The sequence below is a fragment of the Harpia harpyja genome, chromosome 16, assembly GCF_026419915.1.
Source record: "Harpia harpyja isolate bHarHar1 chromosome 16, bHarHar1 primary haplotype, whole genome shotgun sequence".
Classification (NCBI taxonomy): Eukaryota; Metazoa; Chordata; class Aves; order Accipitriformes; family Accipitridae; genus Harpia; species Harpia harpyja.
Window position 1 is genome coordinate 22,220,047 of NC_068955.1, and position 23,941 is coordinate 22,243,987.

Sequence of the window (23,941 nt, forward strand, 5' to 3'; positions counted from 1 at the left end):
AGCGGTAGTTCCCTTAGATGCTGCCCCTATCTCTCACACCACAGCTGTCCAGGCAAGGAGTGACAGCATTTGTGCCTGTGGCTAGGCACACTCTTCGGGCTGACTTTACTTACCCAGACCCTGAAGCGTAGTACAAAACCACCTGAGCTGGTTCATGCAGAGCTATCTCAGGTCCATTTCTTTGACAAGTGCAGTATCATTTTAATTTTTCACGCCAATATGCCATTCTTAAAACACCACTAACCATTCTCTTTGAACCTGTATTTTTAATAACAACAACATTTTAGTCATGAGATATAGCTCTGAAGCTCTATCTTTTTAATTGTTGAAGGGAAGGCACTTTTACAACTCCTTAGCATCTGGCCATCAGAAGTACTTCTGTGAATTCAGATGACAAGAGCAGCTTTGGTAAGAACTATCCAGTGTCTGAATTAAGCAAATACAGTCAGTGAGGCTCAGCTGGGCTCATAGATCAAAAGAGATTATGTCCACATGCAAAAATGCAGCCAGATTTTTTTATCTTTTAACTTTGTATTTCTGGCTTAAATTTCCAGTCAATTTAAATATTTTTTACTAGTGTTACAAAGACATTACTGATGTTGGAGATTTTGAAAACCTAACTGGACATGGTCTTGGGCAACTTGCTCTAGCTGACACAGCTCTGAACAGAGGGGTGGGAGTAGATGATCTTCAGAGGTCACTTCCTACCTCAGCCATCCTGTGACTCTGTGATAAGAGTTCACAGCTGCTTTGGAGAGAATGCATTAATTTCTTTTGATGCACACCTATCTTCTGATAAAATAAACAAGCAGCCATAGAACAAATAACAACATTGGATAGATGGTCTGAGAGCAATACAGGAATTAGATGCATATGATTTAGCCCTTGAACACTTCTGTGAGCTTGCAACATCCAGTCATAAAGTCACCAAACCTGAATTTAATAATAATATATTTTCAAATTTCAGACACAAAGTAAAACCTTGCCAAGAAACTAAGTGCATGTTTCTGAAGCTGTAGGGCCAGGGTTTTAGAAACAGGTATCTGAAGGTTGACTCCTAAGCCCACGTTCAGGTGATTGAATAGAAGTTTTCTGATTTTCATAGATCTGCACAGAGACTAAACACTATAGCATTCAGCTGAATGAACAGGTTCACCAGTAGTGAGATAATGGGAGTGAGTCTGTTTCACTAAAGTTTATGAAACTCTGCATATCAGTAGCTAAGTAAAATTATAAACCCCTTCCTTTAAAACAATATACATCGGTTAATAAATACAAAACAAGATGAATTTGTTCTGTCATGAGTCTTCCAACAGCAACAGTTTACTAAAGAAATTGAGCCTTGCAATTACTTGTTTGCAGATGGTGATCTTACCGCACCATAGGCTGTTATGCAAAGAACAAGCTGTGAACCTTTTTACATATATTCTCATATTCTCCATATAGAATTCAAATGGATTGCAGAGCCTGACTGATTGTTTTTCTTTCATATACAGCAATCTCTGTTCAAAAGCATGTCTCAGAAAATTTGGTAGTGTGGACACAGTCAATGTTTACCAATGACTTTGAATATTACAACATGAGAGATACTAAAGATATCTCTAGTTCTGCCTATTGGTACAGGAGCATTCACAGGACTGTTAAAGGCTTTCAGAGGATCTAATTTTTCCATATTTGCCTAAGCCTCACAAAATTTGAGGTCAGAAATTATTTATAGTAGAATAAAAATAAATCTACCAAATACAGAAAAGACTTTCTACTACTGGTTGCAACTTTTCCACCTTCCCTTCAACAGGAAGAACAGCTCCCGAGATATTTTTATGACAGAATCTATAACAGGTTTCTTAGAATGTGCCCTGAAAATCCACATGCTGACTAATCACTGAGTGTTTATAAACTGCACCTTAGAGCTCTTCCATTTAAAGACCAAAAATAGTCTGACAAATAGACAATCAAAGACTGAAGCACCGAACAGACTTTTGAGAGATTGTCTGGTCCTTCTTCTTGCCCCAACACAGAGAGAACCATGTTTCAATTAATCCTGACAGAAGCTTGCCTCATCTCTTTTTAGGTTTACTCGGCAAATATTGCCCCATGCTTTTTATAGATGGATGAAATGAAGCATACAGAAAAGACAAGTATCTTAACAGTACAGACTAGTTTGTTGTCTGGCACAGTTAAAAATCACAATACCCCAAGCCTATGGTGATTAAACCTAGATATTTGTGTTTGAAACCATAAAAATAACTTGCTTTAGACTAACTACTTCCAAGAACCGTAAGCCGTAAAACAAAAAAACTGCAATAAAAGATCTAAAACTCTTTCCGCAACTCTCTGCCGACAAGAATATTTTTTCCTCATAAATCTGAAGACTGAGAAGAACTCTTGAGTAACAAGTCCTTTTGAACTTTCATAAATATTAACATATTTCAGACAGAAAATTCATTGTAGCAACTTTGCTTTTAGAGTTGGTATTTCAGGATCACCTTTCGATGGGGGAAATGGAATAACAGATAGCAATATCTCCCATCGCCAAGCTGGAATATCTTTTTTGGAACAGAAGTTCACTGGAAAACGCAGTATCCTCCCACGAGCAATACTGAATAGTCACACCAGCAGCCTGTGGGGGATGATAGCTTTAACAATTTGGCAAGACGGACAGCTGGCTCTAAACACTACACAGTCATCAGTAACATTTAAGAAACAGCTTTTATATGGAACATGGAAAAACTGTCCAAATTCGCTCACTGCCAGATCACTTGAACACAACCAAAAAAAAGCAAAGAACTAGTTCGACAAAAAACACTTCAAATACTAAACTGCAGGAGAAACACAGGGAAAGTGTTAAGATATAAAGCTGTCAATTTCAACAAAAGGAGAAAACAAAGAATCATTTAAGACTTAAAAGTTAAACCAGAAAAAAACCACATACATCATATCACACCATGGACATAACTGATTCAGGGAAAGGTATTTTACAGCCCGTAAAAAAAATCAAAATCTACTAAAATCAGGTGACTAAGAAGGAAACTGATCTACAATCTCAGACAAAATGTCTACAGCTGTTTTGTGATTTGTATTGATTTCCCTTTCAGATAAAAAATAATTTGGTTATTTCAATTATTCTCAATTATGTTAAAAGGAATAGGGTGGCAAGAATCCGTAGCTTGTCTAATAAATATTCCAGGCAGTTGTCACAGAACCTGCAGTTGTCACAGTACTTACAGTCCCTTGGATTTTTTTTTTTTTTCCCAGGTGTATACCAAATCAGATGTAAACTAGCACTGTGTTTATGAAAGCCAAGACACTGATGCTCCTATTTATGACTTACGGTACCATATGGTGTAAATATTTTCATTGAATGTAATGGCATTAAGGAAGACGGGATCCATTATGAGCCTAACTGCTTAACAGCACCTTAACCAAAGAGTACCTCACTGTTCCCATGTGATATCTCACAAAATAATATAAATCACACAACTAAATCAGGCTTACAGTCTATTATAAATATACACTATTGGCTGTGAGCAATTAGGCTTTATGATTAGGGTGACACAGTGTTCAGTCCCTGACAAGCAATCCAGGACAGTTAAAAGGGTTAGATACTTTTCAAAAGGGCACTAAATTTTAAGTGAGATTGTCTTGAGGAGACTTGTTCCCATTTTTGCATCTGTGCCAGGAACAGCACAATAGCAAATGAGTTTACTGACAGAAATGCCAAATAAACACATTGAGGAGCCTGGAAACTGACTCCAGGGACAGACCTGAGCAAGCAGTATAATTTCTCAAGCCTTCTTCAGCGGAACTGTGACTTGGCACATGTTAGAGACACATTTATTTCCTAGAGAGAAAGGAAGGAATATCCTGCACGGCCACAACAGCTGTCATCACTCCTACCTGCCCTGGGAAGGCTCACCTATTCCAAGCAGTGTGCGCAGTGTAGATCCATCCCCTAACAATTGTGGTCCTCCTGCTCTGCAGGCACGTCCTGCATACTCCTGTACACTTCACTCACTAGGCAGTTGACCCACAGAAACAACGTAAATTTTTGCCTCCTGGGGGAGATGAACAGTTGGAATCAGAATTGTATCAAAGTACATGTTGCAGAAATTTACAGAGAAATTGGACTAAATTTTTCAAAAGAATACCAGACAGAGCACAGATGGTGCCTCATACTACCAAAGAAACACGGAACTATTAGACAGCTACACAGGTACTCTCAGATTAATGTACAGTACCTATAGTGGAGTTCTTCGAAATGAAGTGCCAGGCCAAGAATCTGTTCAATACTCCCTTCAAAACTGGCTATTTATTCTATGTAATTTGTGTATTTCTCAGCTGTCACTAGTCAAGCCCCTTTTGGGATGCTACTGAGCCCTTGGGCTGAAGCTTATGTCAGCAAGGGTTCTGCTGTTAATAGGATAATGAAGGCAGAGTTTACCCCTCAATTTCAACAATATCTTTGAGCAAATTATCCAAAACTCACAAAGAATTCCCTTCCATTTCTACAAGAATCCCTTTAAAAATCGGAACATATTTATTTTATACTTACTAATGGTTTTATGGGCCTTTTTTAGTCAGGAAACTACTGAATGGATAACTGATTACACAGGTAACTACATGATACTGAAAGTCGTATCAAACTTCAAAAATATACCACAAAAGCAGAAAAAAAAACTTTTCCCCTACCACAGCCAGTTACATAAATCACAGGAATTTCTACTGTAAAGGGTACATATGGCACAGGCAGAAATGCAGTTTTCACACTCATAGGAACCTATAAAAATTGCCAGAATCAGAAGTCTACTTAGTTCAACTGGAGATGGGTAGGTAGGAGAGGTTAAGCCAGAAGAAAACTTGGCTCTTATAACCAAAGTAACCTACTGCGATAAAAAGTTTCTGAGTGTGGACTGAAACTTATTTGAAATAAAATCCATCTCCAGCATACAGATTTGCTAACTCAGGCTATATCTGGTATAAGTTAAGTGATCATTGTTCTGGATTAAATGAATCACCCCCATGACTACTCTAATAAAAAGAGCAAAGTCAGCCAGAGCAGCAGGTCCACCCAGAGAGCTTTGCGTTTTTCATGAAAATACCCTATATGAACTCAAACCCAAGGATATATACAACGCTGTGCAGCACCATAAAAATTAATGCAATTTGTGGAATATGTTTTGTCATATATCAGGGCTAAGCCTCAGTACATAAGATCCTGTGTGAGAGAAATAAATCACATGCTGCTGTTTTTCATGTTACTTTGATAACTTTGATAATCCAATCCCAGGAAGTCAAATGAACCATTAAGCGTACATCTTCTTCTACAGTTCTACTAAATAATTCTAAATAATTCCTCTACTTTCTTTCTTCCTGACCTAAAGTTGATTGAGCTATTGTGCAGTAATCCACAGTTGATTAAACTCAGTTTGATATATTCTGATGCAACAGGCATATTTTTCTAGGGCACTTTCCATTATAAGGAAAGCTGATTAGACTCTTTTTTCCATTTTACTGTAACTAAGTCATCTCTCAGCGTTCCTAGTTTAGGGCCATAAAATGAAAGTTAGTTTAACAGACCATTTTATTAACTCACCTCCCCTGAGGTTTTTCTTTTTAGATATTTTAAAAGACCCCTGACTTCCTAATTTTTATGCCTTATTAAAAGAGTGCTAAAAAGAACAAATATTGGACACAGCTAACCTATGCTGAGCATGCAGTCAGAATTACTTATCTCTGAAAGGGACTGAGGCTTAGTTTTGCATTCATCTTCCTTACAGTCTCCGTAGGCCAGTCCCCCAGACAGGAGCTCCAACGAGCTGCAACTTCTGATAAGAACTGACAGGACCACAGAGGTTCCAGTTACATCTGTTTGGGAAGACAACTCTTTTGTTTAATGATGAACCATTTCTAATTTGAGGAGGTGGGATATGTAAGCTTCTATACTGACCTAACATCACTGAAGGATTGGATTTCCTTCATTTTGTGGTAATACTCTCTGGACTAGTTGTATGACTTTATGGATAATATTTTTCTATGTCACAAGAATGAACCTACATCACACTGTAAATTGCAACCTATTCATGAAAAAGGAAGTCCTAGGAGGCAGTCGATGCCTTTTAAGATCAGCCCTTAAACTAACAACAAAACCTAAAAGCTTTAGATATTTGGTAAAGGTGTAGTGCTGACATAAGCAAAGGGCAAAAAAGCTCTTCCTATTGGGGAAAAAAAAATGTAAAACAACCCCCAAAACTCTTAAAATAAAGGAATATCCTCTTTCTTTCCCTCTCATTTTTAAGAATAATTTTCAACTGAGAGCTCTCGTATCTAATCTTGTTCTTTAGATTTGCTATCATGCCTGGTTTAATCTCAGCATCGTTTTAAGAAAGGCAGCACACCACAACTTAAAAAGAGCTGTTTGTGAACAACAGAAAATCCAGTTCCACAGTGTGCGGTAAAATGGTAATTTTGGCTGCCTTAAACTGGATTTACTGATCTCCCTTCTGCTGAAGTGCTCAGCTCTGCACGATGCCTGAAGGTCTGTAGAGTATTCCAGGCTGTTGTAGGTCCATCTCAGAGAGAGAAACACAGAGTACTTCACATGCTCAATGTATTTTCAAGGATATGAACCACCACTATTTCCCACCACCAAACTCTTTCCAGAGGTCCTACTGGGGCATACAATAATAGAGCCACTTATTCAGTTTTCAAATGTGAAGTCAAAAGAAGAGTGGATCAGTGAAAGTTTAGTCACAGTTGCATAAAATACTGCTACATTTCAGGGCTGAGCGAGTATCAGGCAACCTGTAAAGAACTGCTCTATCACTGTATAACAACTGACCTTTTCAGGCTTCTAGGATAAAGCTAAAGTACAAATTTTCTTATTTCATCTGACACATTTCTCTTCCTGTGATCAATACGGTCATTCTCCTGGAATGCCATCTATATCCACACATGATGATGCTCTTTTTACCAAGCCATTGAGGTTTCTTGTAACTTCATTATAGACCTGCTCAAGACGGTCCAGAGGAGGGCCACAAAGGTCATCAGGGGGCTGGGAGCACCTCCCCTATGAGAACAGGCTGAGAGAGTTGAGGTTGTTTAGCCTGGAGAAAAGAAGGCTCCGGGGAGACGTTATAGCAGCCTTCCAGTACCTAAAGGGGATCTACGGGAAAGACGGGGAGGGACTCTTTAACTGGGATTGTAGTGATAGGATGAGGAGTGGCAGTTTTAAACTAAAAGAGGGTAGATTTAGATTAGATATTCGGAAAAAATTCTTTACTTTGAGGGTGGTGAGGCACTGGAACGGGTTGCCCAGAGAAGTTGTGGATGCCCTGGGAGTGTTCAAGGCCAGGTTGGATGGGGCTCTGAGCAACCTGGTCTAGTGGAAGGTGTCCCTGCCCATAGCAGGGGCGGGTGAAACTAGATGATCCTTAAGGTCCCTTCCAACCCAAACCATTCTGTGATTCTATGATTCTGCCTACTGCCTTCTTCCGTGTCTCTCTCAATCTCTCCAGTTTGCTAGAGATGCTGGTAAACAACAGCTATGAATTCCTAACCCCTCTGCTCAATTTCTGATGAAAAAGCTTCCCTCGAATCTCTTTTCTAACATTGGACTAATGCTCTAAGTTAAGCCGCCATAAGATTTATTCCTAGCTGAATAGGAACCTTCAGTGTCCAGCAGTTCTCCAGCTTCCTACATCCTGGAGACAGTGTTCTCAGAGATCACAATTTGATGGTCTCGGCAAGAATCCATCTTGGACAGAAAGCGTTCCAGAAGTTGTCATGGGACATCCTCATTCAGTTCTTGCCCTTCTATACAACACTATGCAGCACAAATAGCATTAATTAAAACTAATGCTATTTGTGGAATATGTTTTGTCTTACATCAGGGCTTGTCTTAGTACATAAGATCCTGTGTGTGAGACATAAACTGTACACACAGTCATGCAACTTTTGCCACAGTATTCCTTAAGCTTTATCTATTTGTATTTGTGGGAAATGGGTAAAGACAAGAAACATTCCTTTGGAAACAGAGATATCTGATGAGAGAACACAAAACCAGAGCCAGTGCTACACAGTTTCACTTGCATGTTCAAAACTGATTGTCAAAGGCACAACAAAGTTTCAAGCACACAGATATCTCTAAAAAGTAATCCTAGGTATTTCATATAAGCAGCAAGCTACAGGGAAATATTTTAAACTTGTTGCTCATGCAGTAATAATACAACTACAAGGCAGGGAGACATAGTCACTTATTTGACATGGGGATGTAAGCACATTTTTCAGGTACTGACATTGCACTTGTTCAATAAAAAATAGAAATCATTGTTTATTTGCTGGCACAGGAGTTGTAAACTTGTCTTCCATTTTAGAAGACCTTGTTGTTCTTCTTCCACTTTGTGCACATGAGCAAGGATTGAGATTAGGGGCAATAGGTCAGGAGAAACAATCATTCCATAGCATGTTAAACTGATAGACCATGTATTTAGCCACAGAAATATCTTTAAGCTTCCTAAAACTTCACCATAATTTGATTAGGTATATGGTATTTTTTTCAGCTTCATAAAACGTTAATGCTGTTTGCATCTCTCTCTTTTTTTTTTACTTTATTTTTCCAATTATTTCTGCTTTATGGAAATCTGCTGGTATTTGTACTGCTTGAAAAGATTGCCTCAAATAGAAGATGGCAGCTTTTGAAACATTGAACAATGATTAGACAGGCACTGGGCCAAAGAAGTGTGTCAGTTAGGAGCAAAGAAACAATGCAGCAGCAGATATTAAGCTAACTTGAAAGAACTGAGAGCACTTAGCAATTCCAACAAGATTTTCTCTGCTGCCAAACCAAAACAACAACAATTCATGCTGCCATATTATTTAGCATTCATCATGATTCTAAATCATTTATTGGAGAGTTTATACTGCAGTGCAGACAAACCCTGTTACATTTAATGAAAGGCAAATTGTCCTTTGAGTTAGCATCAAAAATATCTATGAGAATGCTTTGGAGCATCTACCATTTCTCTCAGATTACACTTGAAGGGAAACTAATATTTAAAAAAAAAAAATCATCAGTTTATTCACCTATTCCATTGCAAAATACCATAGAGATGTAGCAGGAGGCTGATGGGGAATACAGCTCCATGCAGTTCCCCCAGTCAGAAGTCTTTGCCTATCAGACTGCCAGGAGAGCAAGATTTGCCTTATCCTGTAGGAAGTAGGTTGCAGAACTTACTCAGAAAACTAACAGACTTCTAGACATATGTGAAGATCATAAAGAATATGAAGGGTGAGGTTTTAGTATATAAACTGTATCTCTTTCCATTTGGCTCGCATTTATATTTCTCTCTACCCAGACTCTCAAAACAGACTTCCAGTAAGTGCTGTTAACAAGGACTCTGGTTATGGAGGCCCAAGAAAAAACAAAACATCTTTTCCAAATAAACTGGGTGAGGAAAAACAAGCAGAAATTTTCACTCTCATACAGCCTAAGCTCTAAGTCTTCATTTTTCCCATGTTAATTCCACCATCGTAAATGGAAGTTTTAGCTTTTATGTCTAGTTTCATCACAGTTTCCATAAAGTTTTAAACAGAGCTTTCCCAAACTTCCCAGGCTGCTACTTGAAGTATACTACTTAAAGTGTGTTACTTCTCCAGTGCAAAAGGAAAGAACACCATTTAACCAATGGCCCCACAAATAACTAACAGCAAATAATTTAAAATTTGATCATCCAATATACTTGGAGAACACTTTCAAAAATGAAATGCCAAGAATATCTACAGAAAAAGTATGCCAAAAGAAAAGTCAACATGAATTGATTTTTTTATTCACAACAAGAATTCAAATATCCTTTGATAAAAGGTTCTATACTTGAACTTTAGACTTACAGTAGGTTCCACAATGTCTTTAAAACATCTAGCAATGCCTATACATGTGCCTTTGTGTATGCCTATTAGGTGAACACAGAAGAGTCTGTAATTTATTCATATATTTGTGCTAACTGATTTTTATCATTTAGTGATACACTCAAACACCCTTAAATACTTCCTTAGGCAAATCTCTTATCATGTATTGGATGCTTCAGCATATTAAGAATTTTCAGGTTCTATCACAAAGAAGTTGAAGTGTTTGAAATTCTCAGCTCTGGCAGGAAGTTTTACCAACAGTTTAAGTTAAGAAATCAGCATTAATTTTGTGAAAGTTACCTTTTTACTAATTTTTCTTTTTAAGAAAAGTATGCTTGGGTTAGGCAGAAAAGGTAAATTTTAATGAAGTTCATTTAAAAGTCAGTTTGTATTTCTCACTTTATATAGGACTCTATCTTTTAACTCCTTTGCTTAACACTACAGAGTATTTTCCCCACCCCCTGTCAAACTCTTGCAAATATAAGTACCATTCTCTTGATAAGGAAAGAGAACAAAATCCTTTAAAAAGTCATTCAGGCTCTTAACAGCTTACATTACTAGAATATCTCAAATGCAAATTGTATTGGATGCAAGGAGATCTCTGGATACTTTATGAGAAAAGATGTCAAAAGGAAACAATCCGATCAAACCAGAGTTACCTTACTGCCATCAAGAGATATCAGCACTTCTCTCACAAGTTCTACATGACTGTTTGTCACTGCATTGGATCTACACATATAGCTGCTACTTAAATTTAGTGAGATGTGTTTGAGAATGTTATCAATGGAAACCATTCAAGCATTCTTGAAGGCAAAATAATCCCACAAACATGAGAAAGGGAAGAAATGGGAATTTTTTTTTTTTTCAAGCAAGCAATTTCTCAGAGATCTCTAGTAATTAATTTTAAAGCTAAAATCACAGTAATGGTACTGAGAAGTGGACCAAGGCAGCATTTATACGCTGGCATTCTTAGTCAGGATGCCACCAGCCAATAGCACTTCCAATGCACATGGGGTGAATTCCTCATTGCTACTAGAACTTAAAACTAGTCTGTTCTTACTGAATTTGACTGCAGCCTTCAACACTGTGGGCCACATATTGTTTCTGAAGCACGCCTGACACAGGTGATGCTATTTCCTGTAAGTTGGCCCAGCTCATTCTTCCAAAAGATTCCAAAATGCCAACGTGCAGCTATTTACCATCACCTAGAAACTTCAGCTGTATTGTCTGTATTGGGCTTTGATATGATTGGGATTTGATATGATAAGCAACCTGAGAGCACGTATGTCTGTGCTCACACTAAGGATTGTGTCATTAGAGGATGGCAGAACAGACACAGGGATGAAGAACAAGGAAATACTAACTGTGCATTGCACTGCTTGACATATATAGGGTACACAGCATATGTGAAAGTGATACATGGTATGAATTGGTACATTGGGATTCAAGCTAAAACAAAACCACAATCAAAAAATGCCAGTATAGCTTTCAGTTTCATTTGCTATATGAAAAAAAGAGAATATATAAAAAAGCTCTAAAACTACAGCTGAAATCACCCCTGCATTTTGTTTCCTATCTCCAGTTTTTCAGCATTTCCTATATTGTAGTTCAGATACTCCACTTTACTACCTGCCATTAGGATTAAATCTGGCAAGTAGATACCACTGAGGTGACACTTAAATTAGTTCCTCTCATGCTGAAATGAGATACACTGTTATTTCAATCTTAAAGCTTAGTTTAATGGCAATGGGCTTGTCTGATTAGAAAAAAAAAAAAGAATTATCTGGTGATAAGGTTTGGAGTTGCATAAAATAACTTTTTCCCTATTCTGCTGCCTACGTTAAACTGCAAGTACAGAAAATGCTGGTTTTAGAAGCGGCTGCTATGTCCTCTTGGACTTACTGTACTGAATCTGACATAAAAGAAGGTATTTATTAGACTGCAACAGTGCAAGCATATTAGGACTGAAAGCGTTAAATTACCTTGTGGATGGAATAAAAGATAAGATGACCATATATTAACTTTCAGCAACTGCTGGCTAGGGAAGATTCAGTTCATAGTATTATATGAACGTTTGAATCAAAAACTCTCATGTCAGGAGACTGCAATAAAAACTCTGCTGCCCACTGATGACCCCTAATGTGGACAGAAGTTAGGCTATCAGCTTTCACACACATTGAAATTTTTCTTCTCCAACTATAGAAAGAGACTGAACTATATTATATTGCAGATGATTAAAGTAACTGTTCTTTTGAAAGACCGCTTTGTTACTGCAAACACCTGCTGAGCACACACTTCCACAGAGGCAAAAGGTCCAACAGATGTGTGAGTTCTCCAGGATGCACCAGAAGAGCCACACTTAGCTGCAGTGGTCCTGCAGCCCCACCTCACTCTCACAGAGCTGCAGTTTTCCTAACCTTCCAGAAAACGAAGGCTAAGGACCTTCCCCATAAGTTATACAGAATGGAGAATGTGACAGTTCCCATTATAAAACAAAGCAAACTGCATGCTGGTTATCAAACAGCTTTCATACAACTATAATTACAATGCTAAAAAAATCAGAGCCTTGCCTCCAGCAAGGGATGCTATCCCCACCCCCATGCGTGACTGAATGCAAGTCAATGTTTCAGTCTGACGCAGTATGGAGTTCAGACATGGGAGAGTTAGAAACACTGATCTAAAAGAATACAACATAATTATTTTTAAATGAAAGCAAAAGAAAATGGAAAAACATGTCTGAAAAGGAGGTGTCAGAGAGAAAAAGGACGAAAATGGGACAATGATAAAAATATGCCACAAAGGAGCAGAACACTGCTGGGGGGAGGAGGAAGGGAGGGAAGGAGGGGGAGATGGATGGATGGATGGATGGATGTCAGGCAGGAGTTTAATTACTGGGGCTAAAGGCAAGGGGGAGCTGAATGATGAGATGGGAAAAATGGAGGAGTGCAGTTTGTGAGAAAAAGCAGCAAATGCTGGCATGGAGGAGATAGGGAGAAGAAAAGAGGTGTGGGTACACTGGAATTTGAGAACACGGAAAATGGAGACCCCAACTGAAGGACACAAGCTTATATAAAGAAGGATGAGGTATATGGAATGGGTGCGAGGAAGTGAACATCCAAAAAAAGCAGACTGCCAGGGTGGAATGAGGAAAAGGAAAGGGAATAAAGGGAATAAAGACTGAGTATTTAGACCACCTCTGGATGAAAAAAGAAGGAAAAAACACAGGAGGAGAAAAAGGTGTGAAGAGTGATAAATCAAAGCAAAAGAGGGGCAAGAATAGTTGGCACAGATGGCCTTCTTAATCGGCAGTGTCCCTCTCTTTTCTGCTCTGTTGCTCACTTCCTTTTGATACCCTACTCCACAACCTCTTCCCTTTAAAGCAGGAATCAAATACAATGTCACAAGGACTGACAAGTAAGAGGAGAGAGCAGTCCGCAGCCACTCTAGGACATCATCTTCAGGACCTACTGTCCTTATAAAAATCTCACAGTCCATTTACATTAGTGTTCTTAATTTTTTCCACAAGAGTTTTGAGCTGCATGGCCAGGCATCATTGGAACATGAACCAGTGTTCACATACTCCTCTCTCTCATACCTCAGAATACGAACAACATTCCTCATTCTGCTAACTTCTGCTGACTGCTGAAATAGATGACCAGAAGCAAAACATAGTCCACTGGCCTTTTTCTTCAGATGCATCCACAGTAGCTGGCACGCAAGCCAAAACACACCACCTCATTGCAGTCCTAGCATCACCACAGAACATGTAGCAGTAAACATACGCTCAAAGAATTGTCTTCATTTATTCAAGTTTCAATGCTAAATGTTACTATGCAAGTAAAATGCATAGTTTGTAACAACAGCTAACGTTCTCAAATCTACAGTGGAGACAGACTTCCCGGTCTATACACAAACATATGCTTTTTAGCATCTGATTCTTAAAGAGCATTACACAGCCCTCTTTCATGTCAATCCCTGCCAACACCACTGAAAGCTTGCTTGTATAAAGACTGTGCAATAATAAGGATTTCAGCATCAAGACCTTTAACTAATGGGGGAAATGAATCTAGGCAGATAAAGCAAAGCCCTCACAGTGCATAAACCATGGCCCAAAAGTGAATGCAGGTTTGAATAAAGTTTGGCTTTTTCCTTGTTTTTAAATGTTTTTATTTGTCTTTGAATTTTGCTGGCATTCAGGTAAAAGAAGAACAAGAAGCCAAACAGAAGGACGGCAAGTCCTAAAGTTTCCCCTATAAGATTGTTATTAATAGGTTTTTATATTCATAGTTGTCTGGTCTACAAGTAAACCATCTTCAAATTACGCTGTAATATGAAATCTAGCATGCATTTGAACAATACTTTTGAGGTTTATTCATCACTGCTTTTGTAAAGAAAAAAAATCAAACAATCTTCTATTCCCAAATATCTCTTAAAAATAACCAAAGAAGAAATACACCTTTCTAATGAAAAGCTCTGAATGCTTTTTGAAAAGTTTCCTTTTATTCACTGTTTTGAGGACAATGTTGCAAATCTCTCAAAGGTGTTACAGTTGCATCTGACCCACTTTCTACCCCTCTGTGCTAATTCTCTTCAACACTGCAAGTCATAAAATTAGCATCCTGTGATTCCCAGCATTATTACAGCAATTCAATAGCTGTATTCATGGAAATGTCAAGACAAAATGAGAATCGTTAAACTGAACATGTTAGAATATTTCATTCATAAGTAATGATTCAAAGAAAAAGGAAGAAACCTTATGAAATCTGAGCCTCTATTGCAACATTTATTATTAACTTTAATATGAAAAAATGTCAGAGAATGATAATTATTGCTATAATATAAAATTTTGTAAGGCATACTCTGGACACATTAACGCATACTGCCTCCCCATGAAACTGAACACATCATGGCTCACAATGAGCTTTTTTAGAGAGATTTCAAATCATCTTAAAATATCTTCAAGAGGTGCTTCATAATGCAGCAGGGCTCAATGCCAGCAAAACAACTCAAAAGCCAAGACAGGACTCCAGTGGCACAGCAGGTCACCACCCTGTCCCCAGAGGGCATGAGGCAACAAGCCAGAGAGTGAATAAAACACTCTTCCAGTAGTCTCCAGCTCAGGCAATACTTTTTCTGAATACATTCCTGAGGTCTAATTAACTACCAGCAGTCATGGGCATGGTCACTTAAAAGTTTTTTTAAAGCCTCTTCTCTGCAAATCCCTCTCCTCAAATGCATTGAGTCAGCTGGAAAACTCTGCTACTTCTCAAGGCAAAAATGAATAAATTATTTTATTGCCAAGTTATAAACTAATTATCTCTGAAAAGCAAACAGTGCTCCTGAGGAGAGTGGGAAGGATTCTGATCTGACAGACAGCACTTAAAACTACAGTAAGACAGCTGAAATGTGTGCAGTTGCTCTATTTCACACCAATGTGACTGAGACCCGAATGAGACCCAAATGAATAACACTGATATTTGGTTTGTTTTTTTAATAAATCTTTTGTTCTCGTTATACAGTACACAGGTACTCACTGAAATGCACTTTTTTTAACCTTCAACTAAATTAAATTTTAATACTAATGTACCTGACAGCATATATGAAACATTTCAGTGTTATGCTTATCAGAATTCTGCCGGAAAAGATGGTGTGGCAAAATACACATATTAAGCCATGCAATGACTTTATTAAAATAAAGGAACAAAATTTTGGGACCTGTTAAATCTATTTTCTGCTTTTAAATGGCACGCACTGGCATTTTCACGGTTCCCTAACTTGAAACATTTATTTAAAAAAAGGAAAACTTCACAAAGAGATTAATTGAGGTCTCCTGAAACATAATTGGGAACTTGAAAAACTGCACTGAGGTGTAGAGAAAGTCATAGATAATTTGCTTGACATACCTTGAAGTGCATGAAATAAAATACTATAGCTTATATCGTTCAAGACAAATGAACAGACTTTGGCTGTACGCTTGAATATAGGGTTTCTGAAATCAGCCTTCTGGAATTTTAAAAAGCAACTAGTTCTTCCACTGCTCTTTTCTGAAACACAGATCTACTGAAATTAGAGATGAATCCAGGTGTTCATTACTAGATTCAGAATTTGGCCTGCAGCAAGAATTTATACCAATTTACCAGTATATTGCTTCCCCCCAAAAGCAGGAAATTCTGGTGCCCTCCTCTTGTGACAATCATCATACCTGCTTTTATTTTAAATCACTATGCTATGTGAATCCAACCAAATAGCGCAAGACATTCAAAATAAAAAATGTGTTCATTTGCACTCTGCCCGGTCTCTGTTCTCACTTTTTCTTTCTAGTCACTTCCCATAGTGCAATGTTTCTTGCCTGCGAAATCCAAGGCTGTGGCATCACAGAAAAAAAATCTTACATCAAGTTATGAAAGTTGCCATCCCCAGCAAAAGCCTGAGAGTAAACATACTGCTTACAATTAGGATTCTGACAGGTCCCTGCGAGAAGCAGAGTCTGGAGCCAGATGCAAGCACAAAGCAAGCTTTTGCCCCCTCAGGTAATGTTACAGGGAAACCCAGAGTAACCCACTTATCTTACAAGCAGCAACAGTTGCAAGCTAAAGAGCTACTAACAAACACATAGGATGACACTAAATATAAAGGATTAGTTTCAGCAATGCTAGAAGGGAGAAAAAAAATGAAAATAGAATATTGTAAAAGCAAAAACAAATTGTAAAATAAATATTTCAGGATTTAAACTAATAATAGAAAAGCCCATAAATCATCTTTACAATTGCTCCCTTTCCTACCAAACATCTATCCTCTCCAAATGGATGCCTATTACCACATCGTCAGCATACATTATGGGATAAAGAGGACTGTAGGAATCTAATTTACTACTGTGGGGAAGAGACGTCAAAGATAGGGTTAGAGAAGTCACAGAAAATCCTGGAGAGAGTTGAATTTTTCTAGGAGACTAAGTATCACTCTGCACACTGTGATTTTGTATAGAATGACATGTAACACCAAGCCAAGACAGCCAAACCAAAGGTTACCTTCCCCTCAATTTCTGTCCTGTTTAGGGCCAGGAACCTAAGGATTTAAGGCACTGGAGGGTAAGAAAGGCAAGCCTGAATAAAAAGCACAGCCAACCATAAAAATATGATACTGTACAGTGCCAATATTGGTACTAACAAAAAATGCGGCTGAAGAGGTCTTCCTGAAAGATTAAGTGGTTCTTGTGATTTCTTATCTATTTCAGGTAAGAAATAATGAAAAAGAGTAATTTCAACAAGCCCATAAAGCACAGTGCAAAGTGTATTTGTTAGTGAGCTCATCACAGTAATGACAGGCTCTTAGACCACTGATGTTTCTGACATTGCTCTGCAATGTGCCCACTGGAATAACTGCCTGTGAATTATAGAGAATCAGACTCAAACTCTAGAAAGCACTTTTTTCAGCCAGATTATTTTTCTTTTTCTATGGCTGCCTTGTGGCTAGTCCCTCTGCGTCCAGAGGCCTCAGGCCCTGCGGCACCAATAGCCATTTAGATTCATTGAGCTCCTAGCATCACATTAACTGTACCTGTTTGAAAGCTGCAGGAGTGAATTTCTACAAACACATTCCAGAGCCCAAGTCCAGCAGCCAAAGTTGTATTTTAATTTTAATTTTCTCCTATCAAACTACCACATATTGCATGACAGAATGGGCAAAAATTAAGGCCCACCAAAAGCGCATAAGTAAAACAACATGTCAAATGACTGAACTACACGCTGAAGCAAATCAAAAGTCTACCTCAGTTCACAAGATGTTTCTGAATCACATGTATGCCTGCTCACACGTGTTGATTTTTTTTTTTACTTTGCTAATAGTTTACTGTTTCATGTGATTTTTTTTGTTTATTTCATTGCATTGCTACATCATAAATTGTGCCGTATACTAAGAACAGCAACTCATAAATCCTGCATGACAGTTTACCCACACTGTTCCATAAGCAGGTGTTTCAGAAAAGCTTGGTCAGCCTTAAGTAACTCTAAACATAGTATTATTCACTGACACTGGAATTAGATTTGACATAAGCCTACATCAAGTTGTTGGGTTTTGTGTGTACTTTAAAGAGTCAGGATTTTACTTTTTCCTTTGTTGATAGTCAGCAGAAGAGGAGATGATGAAGTGCACAGCCTGGGGTGGGAAACTTATTCACTTGTTTCCCAGTTTCTTTTCTGGACAAATCTGAGATACATTTATGATCAGCAGTGAGTCACAGGATGTAGCTACAGGAATCACGTAACAGCTGTAATGATGGCAAGGATAAAGGAAGCCCTTTGTTCAGCATTTTCCTTCAACAGGATAAATTCAGATTCTCCTCGTATTTTAGGAGTTCAGAATTCACCCACCATCAGAGCAAAAGTTTTTGTTAAGTTCAGCATCCTGTGCTTATTAAAATTTCATCGCCAAAGTTGCCAGAAAATAAGTCTTGTAAATAATGCCCAGCATGGACTCATTGACAAACACCTAGGGAAGTACTGAACAATCAGATATGGGCAGTCCAGTCCTTCAGATCATGGAGAGCAAAATCTGGGTACATACAGTAGAAAAGCAGCAAAGTAAATGCTGTCAATGAGGAGAGGAGAACTGGAAACCTAAAGGAGATGTCCAAGAAACACAGAAAGGTGTTTTATACAAAAGAGAAAGTGAGTACACACATGCAATCATACAACTGAAACAGGAAGAGCACAGAGAGCATATAATCTTGAAAGCACTCTGAAGTACTAAAACTTACATCTCTCATCTATTGTTACACTCAAAATTCTGCTTACCAGACACCTTAAACATACAGAAACAGCATCCTATCTTTGAACATACTCTTTTTAACATGCCCCACTTGTGCATATTTGAAGACTGCCCAGCAAGACCAAGATGAAGAAGGGAGAAAATACACTGACAACATTTGAAATGCCAATGGGATGAGGATGAGCCTGAATTCAAGGATTCTCATGTATGATCCAACCTCAGGGCAGGGGAGGAAAGAACAGAAGCAAAACCTCTTACCATTACTACTGTTATCATCAACTAAAATAATCTCTTTGAGCAGGTGAGCAGGAGTCCGGTCAATGGCTGAATGAATGGAGCGCAGAATCACAGAGAGCGCTTCATTGACAAATATGAATACAATGCTGACCTCAGGAAGCCTGTCAGGAAATGTAAGGTTTCTGCACCTGAAGAAAAAGATAAAAAAAAAGAACAAACAAAAAAAACACCAAGATGTAAATTGTTGGAAGTCACAGTCTCAACACAAATTGTTTCAGAGAAATCTATCCCCAGCCATAAGACTGATAAGAGAGCTTTTGTAGGCACAGATCAGAAGGTCCCCATACCTGTTTAGAGCACATATGGGCAAGAACCAGATGAATTACTATCTAAAAAAAGGAATCCCTGAAAACAATCTTCTCAATCTGCCTGTGCAACCAAGGCCTAGAGTGAGCTCACTTTTCCACCCGAGGCCCAAAACACTGCAAACCAGATGCAAACTCTTGTTTAAATGCAGCTTCCAACAGCAGTTCACAATGCCTTTCTGGACAGTGCAGACAGGAATAAACAAGAGACTTAGCACCTTACTTTAAAAAGCATCTGCTTAATAGCCACGTTAATTGTTTTTGCTACAGAATCTACCATCTATGTCAGTCAAAATCAGAGGCTTCTTTCTCAACTCAATAATAACACAGTAAAGATCCAGGTCCAAAGAACATCCTGCTACAAAAGCTAAGACAGACAGTGTAGCCAGAAAAACAGGTACAAGGATGGAAAACTTATTTGTAAGCTCAGTCAAGAGGTTTAATAAAAATGAGGAATACTCTCATAACCTGGTGGATTTTTCTTTGCTTTTTAAAAAAATATATATTTTAGCCACATTCCAATTTGCTTATGCAAACAGCAGTATGGAAGTGCTGCCCACAACTTCGAAGTTCCTTAGTGTTTTATTGGTTTTTTCCTTCCTTCATTTCAAAAAGGATTCAAATTTTGTAATTTTATGAAGAATAGAAAGCCTTTTTACAAATTTATGTCTTTTAAACTGCCAGCAAAACTTTTGCTTTTTTAATAAAGCCACAAGTTAATGAAGTAAAAGTAATTAACTTTTCTCTGAAATTTTTAGTATTTTAATGCAATGTTTCTGAACAGCAATTAATTCTACCTTTTTCTCAGATCTGAAACTATTTACTAGGATGAAATTAGGCCACAGGCTGACCCAGGCATCATTTCTAGATAGGCTCTGGAGATGGAAAAGATTGATGTTAATGCTCTTCTCTGCTGCCTGACAACACTGAAGTGGCTATCTTCTCTCAAGATGTCTAGATTCACTACATCCAGGGACCCCTGAAAGCTGTGGAAAGCATTACTAACAGCCGATGTTTAGCATACAGAAAGCATGGATGGATTCAGAGTTCTTATATCATGCTTGAATATGACTCCTTAAATAAATTTGTTCTTCAGTTTGAAGAGAAAGCATAGCATTTTTTTGGATTTTAATCTGTATAGTCAATAAATACACAGAAGTATCGCAAAAGCATTACTCTTCACATGCTGGATGTTGCACAAAAACTAAGTTCAATCAAGATGATGAATTTATGTGTATGTTTTTAAAGCTTCTAAAAAGAGTCAGTGTACAGGACACATGACACCCCAAAACACTGAGATACATATAATATTCAAAAATTCAGCTGGTCAACCAATTTTCTCAATTCAGTCATTAGTTTGAAATTGATAGAAATCACATTAAAGATGTTATTTAATATTTCAGGTACTTTTCTCTCTGTGACCATGTGAAAGAATTATATAAACATGTAAAACAAAACACAATCTTGAAAAAGTAATGACAACAGTTTTAGTCTTAAAAGGTGTACAATACATTGTTTTACAAGCTGGTTCATCTTTCAGAAACAAATAAGAAACCTGTTCACAAAGATCCACAGCTTTTTGTTCCATGGCATTCAATACAAGAGAGAAACAATTAAAATGGTGTTTGCATTTACCAATTCCCACTTGTAGCTTGATCTTTTGGCAGCATAACAAATCAAAACTTACTTTCCAAATCAGTTTGTATTTCTACTGGTTGTTACTCCTGTGTTTTCACTCGTAAGGGAGCTTTCGGCTTTAAGCATCAGACTGAAAAGTTTTCTTTGAAGCTTTCAGGAGGGCTGAAAGCATGTATTCTCATAAAGGCTTACATTTGGACATCTTCTATACCTGGCCTTTAAAAGCAGGTGCAGTCATGATTCTTACTGGTTTCAGGGAGTTTTCCTGGCAATCAAGATTTTTCTAAGAAGGAATTATCAATAGATTCACAAAGGAAATCTAAATAATAATCTAAATATTGCATCTTTCAGCAGATTGATAAGTAACCTCTAAAGTACATAGCTGCTCAGAAGCACACATACAAGACAGGAAAGGAGAAGCTTTCTCCATGAAGCACTATGGGCCCTCTGAATTAATCAGAGGCATAGGTACTTTCCTAGAGATAAGAACCTGAGTGGTTTTTATGCAAAAATAAAACACTACATCAAGAGGCAGAGGGAGGTGCCTTTTCTTCCAGAAGACAACTAGTGCAAGGCAGCACTGGTTTTCTCTCTTAGCCAGTAGTTCAGGAGTTAAAACCTTCAACCAGGACAGAAGGAGCATGAGTTCAATCTTCTCTGATCTCCCCAGAGAGGTACCTAACTACTTGCCAGCTCGGTGTGAGTATTTTCAGTCCCCCTTTTCAGAGTCATTTGTCATGGTTTAACCCCAGCCAGCAACTAAGTCCCACAGCCACTCGCTCACCTCCCTCACAGTGGGATGGGGCAGAGAATCAGAAGTGATTCTGATTGGACAGGATGACCTCCAGAGGTCCATCCCAACCTCAGCCACTCTGTGATTCTGTGTTGCTTCCCAGCCCTGACACCTGATTTGCAGGCTCTGTGAAGGTGCGAAAAGGTGAGAAAACTCGTGGGTTGAGATAAAGACAGTTTAAGAGGTAAAGCAAAAGCCGCGCACACAAGCAAAGCAAAACAAGGATTTCATTCACCACATCCCATTGGCAGGCTGGTGTTCAGCCATCTCCAAGAAAGCAGGGCTCCATCACGCATAACGATTACTTGGGAAGATGAACGCCATCGCTCCAAATGTCCCCCCCCCTTCCTTCTCCTTCCCCCAGCTTTACACACTGAGCATGATGTCATATGGTCTGGAATACCCCTTTGGCCAGTTTGGGTCAGGTGCCCTGGCTGTGTCCCCTCCCAACTTCTTGTGCCCCTCCAGCCTTCTTGCTGGCTGGGCATGAGAAGCTGAAAAATCCTTGACTTAGTCTAAACGTTACTTAGCAACAACTGAAAACATCAGTGTGTTATCAACAGTCTTCTCATACTGAACCCAAACTGTAACACTATACCAGCTACTAGAAAGAAGATTAATGCTGTCCCAGCCGAAAACAGAACACATTCCACTTTCTGTGGAGCAATTAAATGTATGCTAAGTTGGAGCGACACCAAGTAAGCCTCTCTAGCCTCGTGTTTAGGGTAAATTTCTTGGAGGAAGGACCTGTATTGCAGTACCCATTCCAATGGATGTTCATGCATTTTAAACCCTGGGCTTCACTCTTCACAGCTATCTTCCAATCGTCTAGATTATAACGCCACAGTAACTCTTGTGATCACTTTTTTTCTTTCCTTTGCAAGCTAATATTTATTGTTTTCATTTAAGAAGTGCTGCTTTGGCTAAAGGAATAAAGGCACCTTCACAGAGCCTGCAAATCAGGTGTCAGGGCTGGGAAGCAATACAGAATCACAGAATGGTTGAGGTTGGAATGGACCTTTGGAGGTCATCCTGACCAATCCCCTGCTAAAGCAGCGTCACCTAGAGCTGGCTGCCCAGGACCCTATCCAGACAGCTTTTGGGTATCTCCAAGGATGGAGACTCCACAACCTCTCTGGGCAACCTGTGCCAGTGCTTGGTCACCGTCACAGTAAAAAAGTGTCTCCTGATATCCTGACAGATCCTCTTGTGTTTCCGTTTGTGTCCATTGCCTCTGGTCCTGTCACTGGGCACCACTGAAAAAAGCCTGGCTCCATCCTCTTTGCAGCCCACCTTCAGATATTTATACACATTGATTACATCCTCCCTGAGATTCCTCTTCTCTAGGCTAAACAGTCCCAACTCTATATACACACATAACGTTTCAAATCTTCTTAAGGAGAAAAGATAGTTCTCCACACCTGCCTCCTGTACCCTAGCGTAAGTATTTTAACCTCTGAAATCATTCATTAAAGAAAGGTCACCTTCCATGGTGAACAATCTCTGCTTAAAAACACTGCCTAGATGACTGAGGAGGTAAAGCAGGCAAAAATTGACTTGGGCTCAGCACTGTCAAATCTGAGGTCAATCTTCGGCAAATGTGAATTTTAGGTGCCACCAGGGTTAAGTGGCATCTGAAAATAGGATTTTCAATGTGTGTATTTCAGGCTCAAAGTGGCTGGGAGGTCCCTATACTTATGATCACACCACAATTTTTAAATACTAACCCTCACAGTTTTCCAAAAGATGCTAAGACCATTACAGATTCAGCTCCTTGAAGAACAGACCTGTTCATGGCACACTGTGTGTGTGCATGTGCATGCCATTCTGCACTGACAAAAAATTTCATATGCAATCTGGGTATTATGTGGATGTCATCTCTTATACGCAAGTTAGATGTACAAATTTGCATGGGCATAATGAGAAATTACTAACAAAATTCTAGTCTCCTGTACACCTTTATAAAGCTAGCCCATTTCCGTTTGATGTAATAATTGACATTTCATCTGAGTTTTGAAAATTGGGCTTCCAACAGACTATAAGCTAGTTAACAGGCTTAAATATACTGAAATAATTTTCAGTATTAGCCTGTAAAGAACCTACAAAGCCTGTTATTTTAGTGATTCACTTGCAGCTAAATGCATAGAGATATAAAATTGTCCAGCAAACAAAGCTACAGCCAATCTATCTTTTAGCTGTCTAGGTTAGGCATAGTAACATTTATCCTCAGCCATACCAA

At 38.6% G+C, this 23,941-nt stretch overlaps 1 protein-coding gene across 4 annotated transcripts in view; it reads right to left on the reverse strand.

Moving 5' to 3' along the window:
* Nucleotides 1–23,941, reverse strand: part of GALNT18 (polypeptide N-acetylgalactosaminyltransferase 18) — a 252,985-nt gene that overhangs the window by 98,488 nt on the left and 130,556 nt on the right. For all 4 annotated transcript variants that reach the window (XM_052811200.1, XM_052811201.1, XM_052811198.1 and 1 more), the window contains exon 4: nt 18,928–19,094. In XM_052811200.1, coding sequence (XP_052667160.1) covers nt 18,928–19,094 — 167 coding nt within the window. The remainder of the gene's footprint in view (nt 1–18,927; nt 19,095–23,941) is intronic.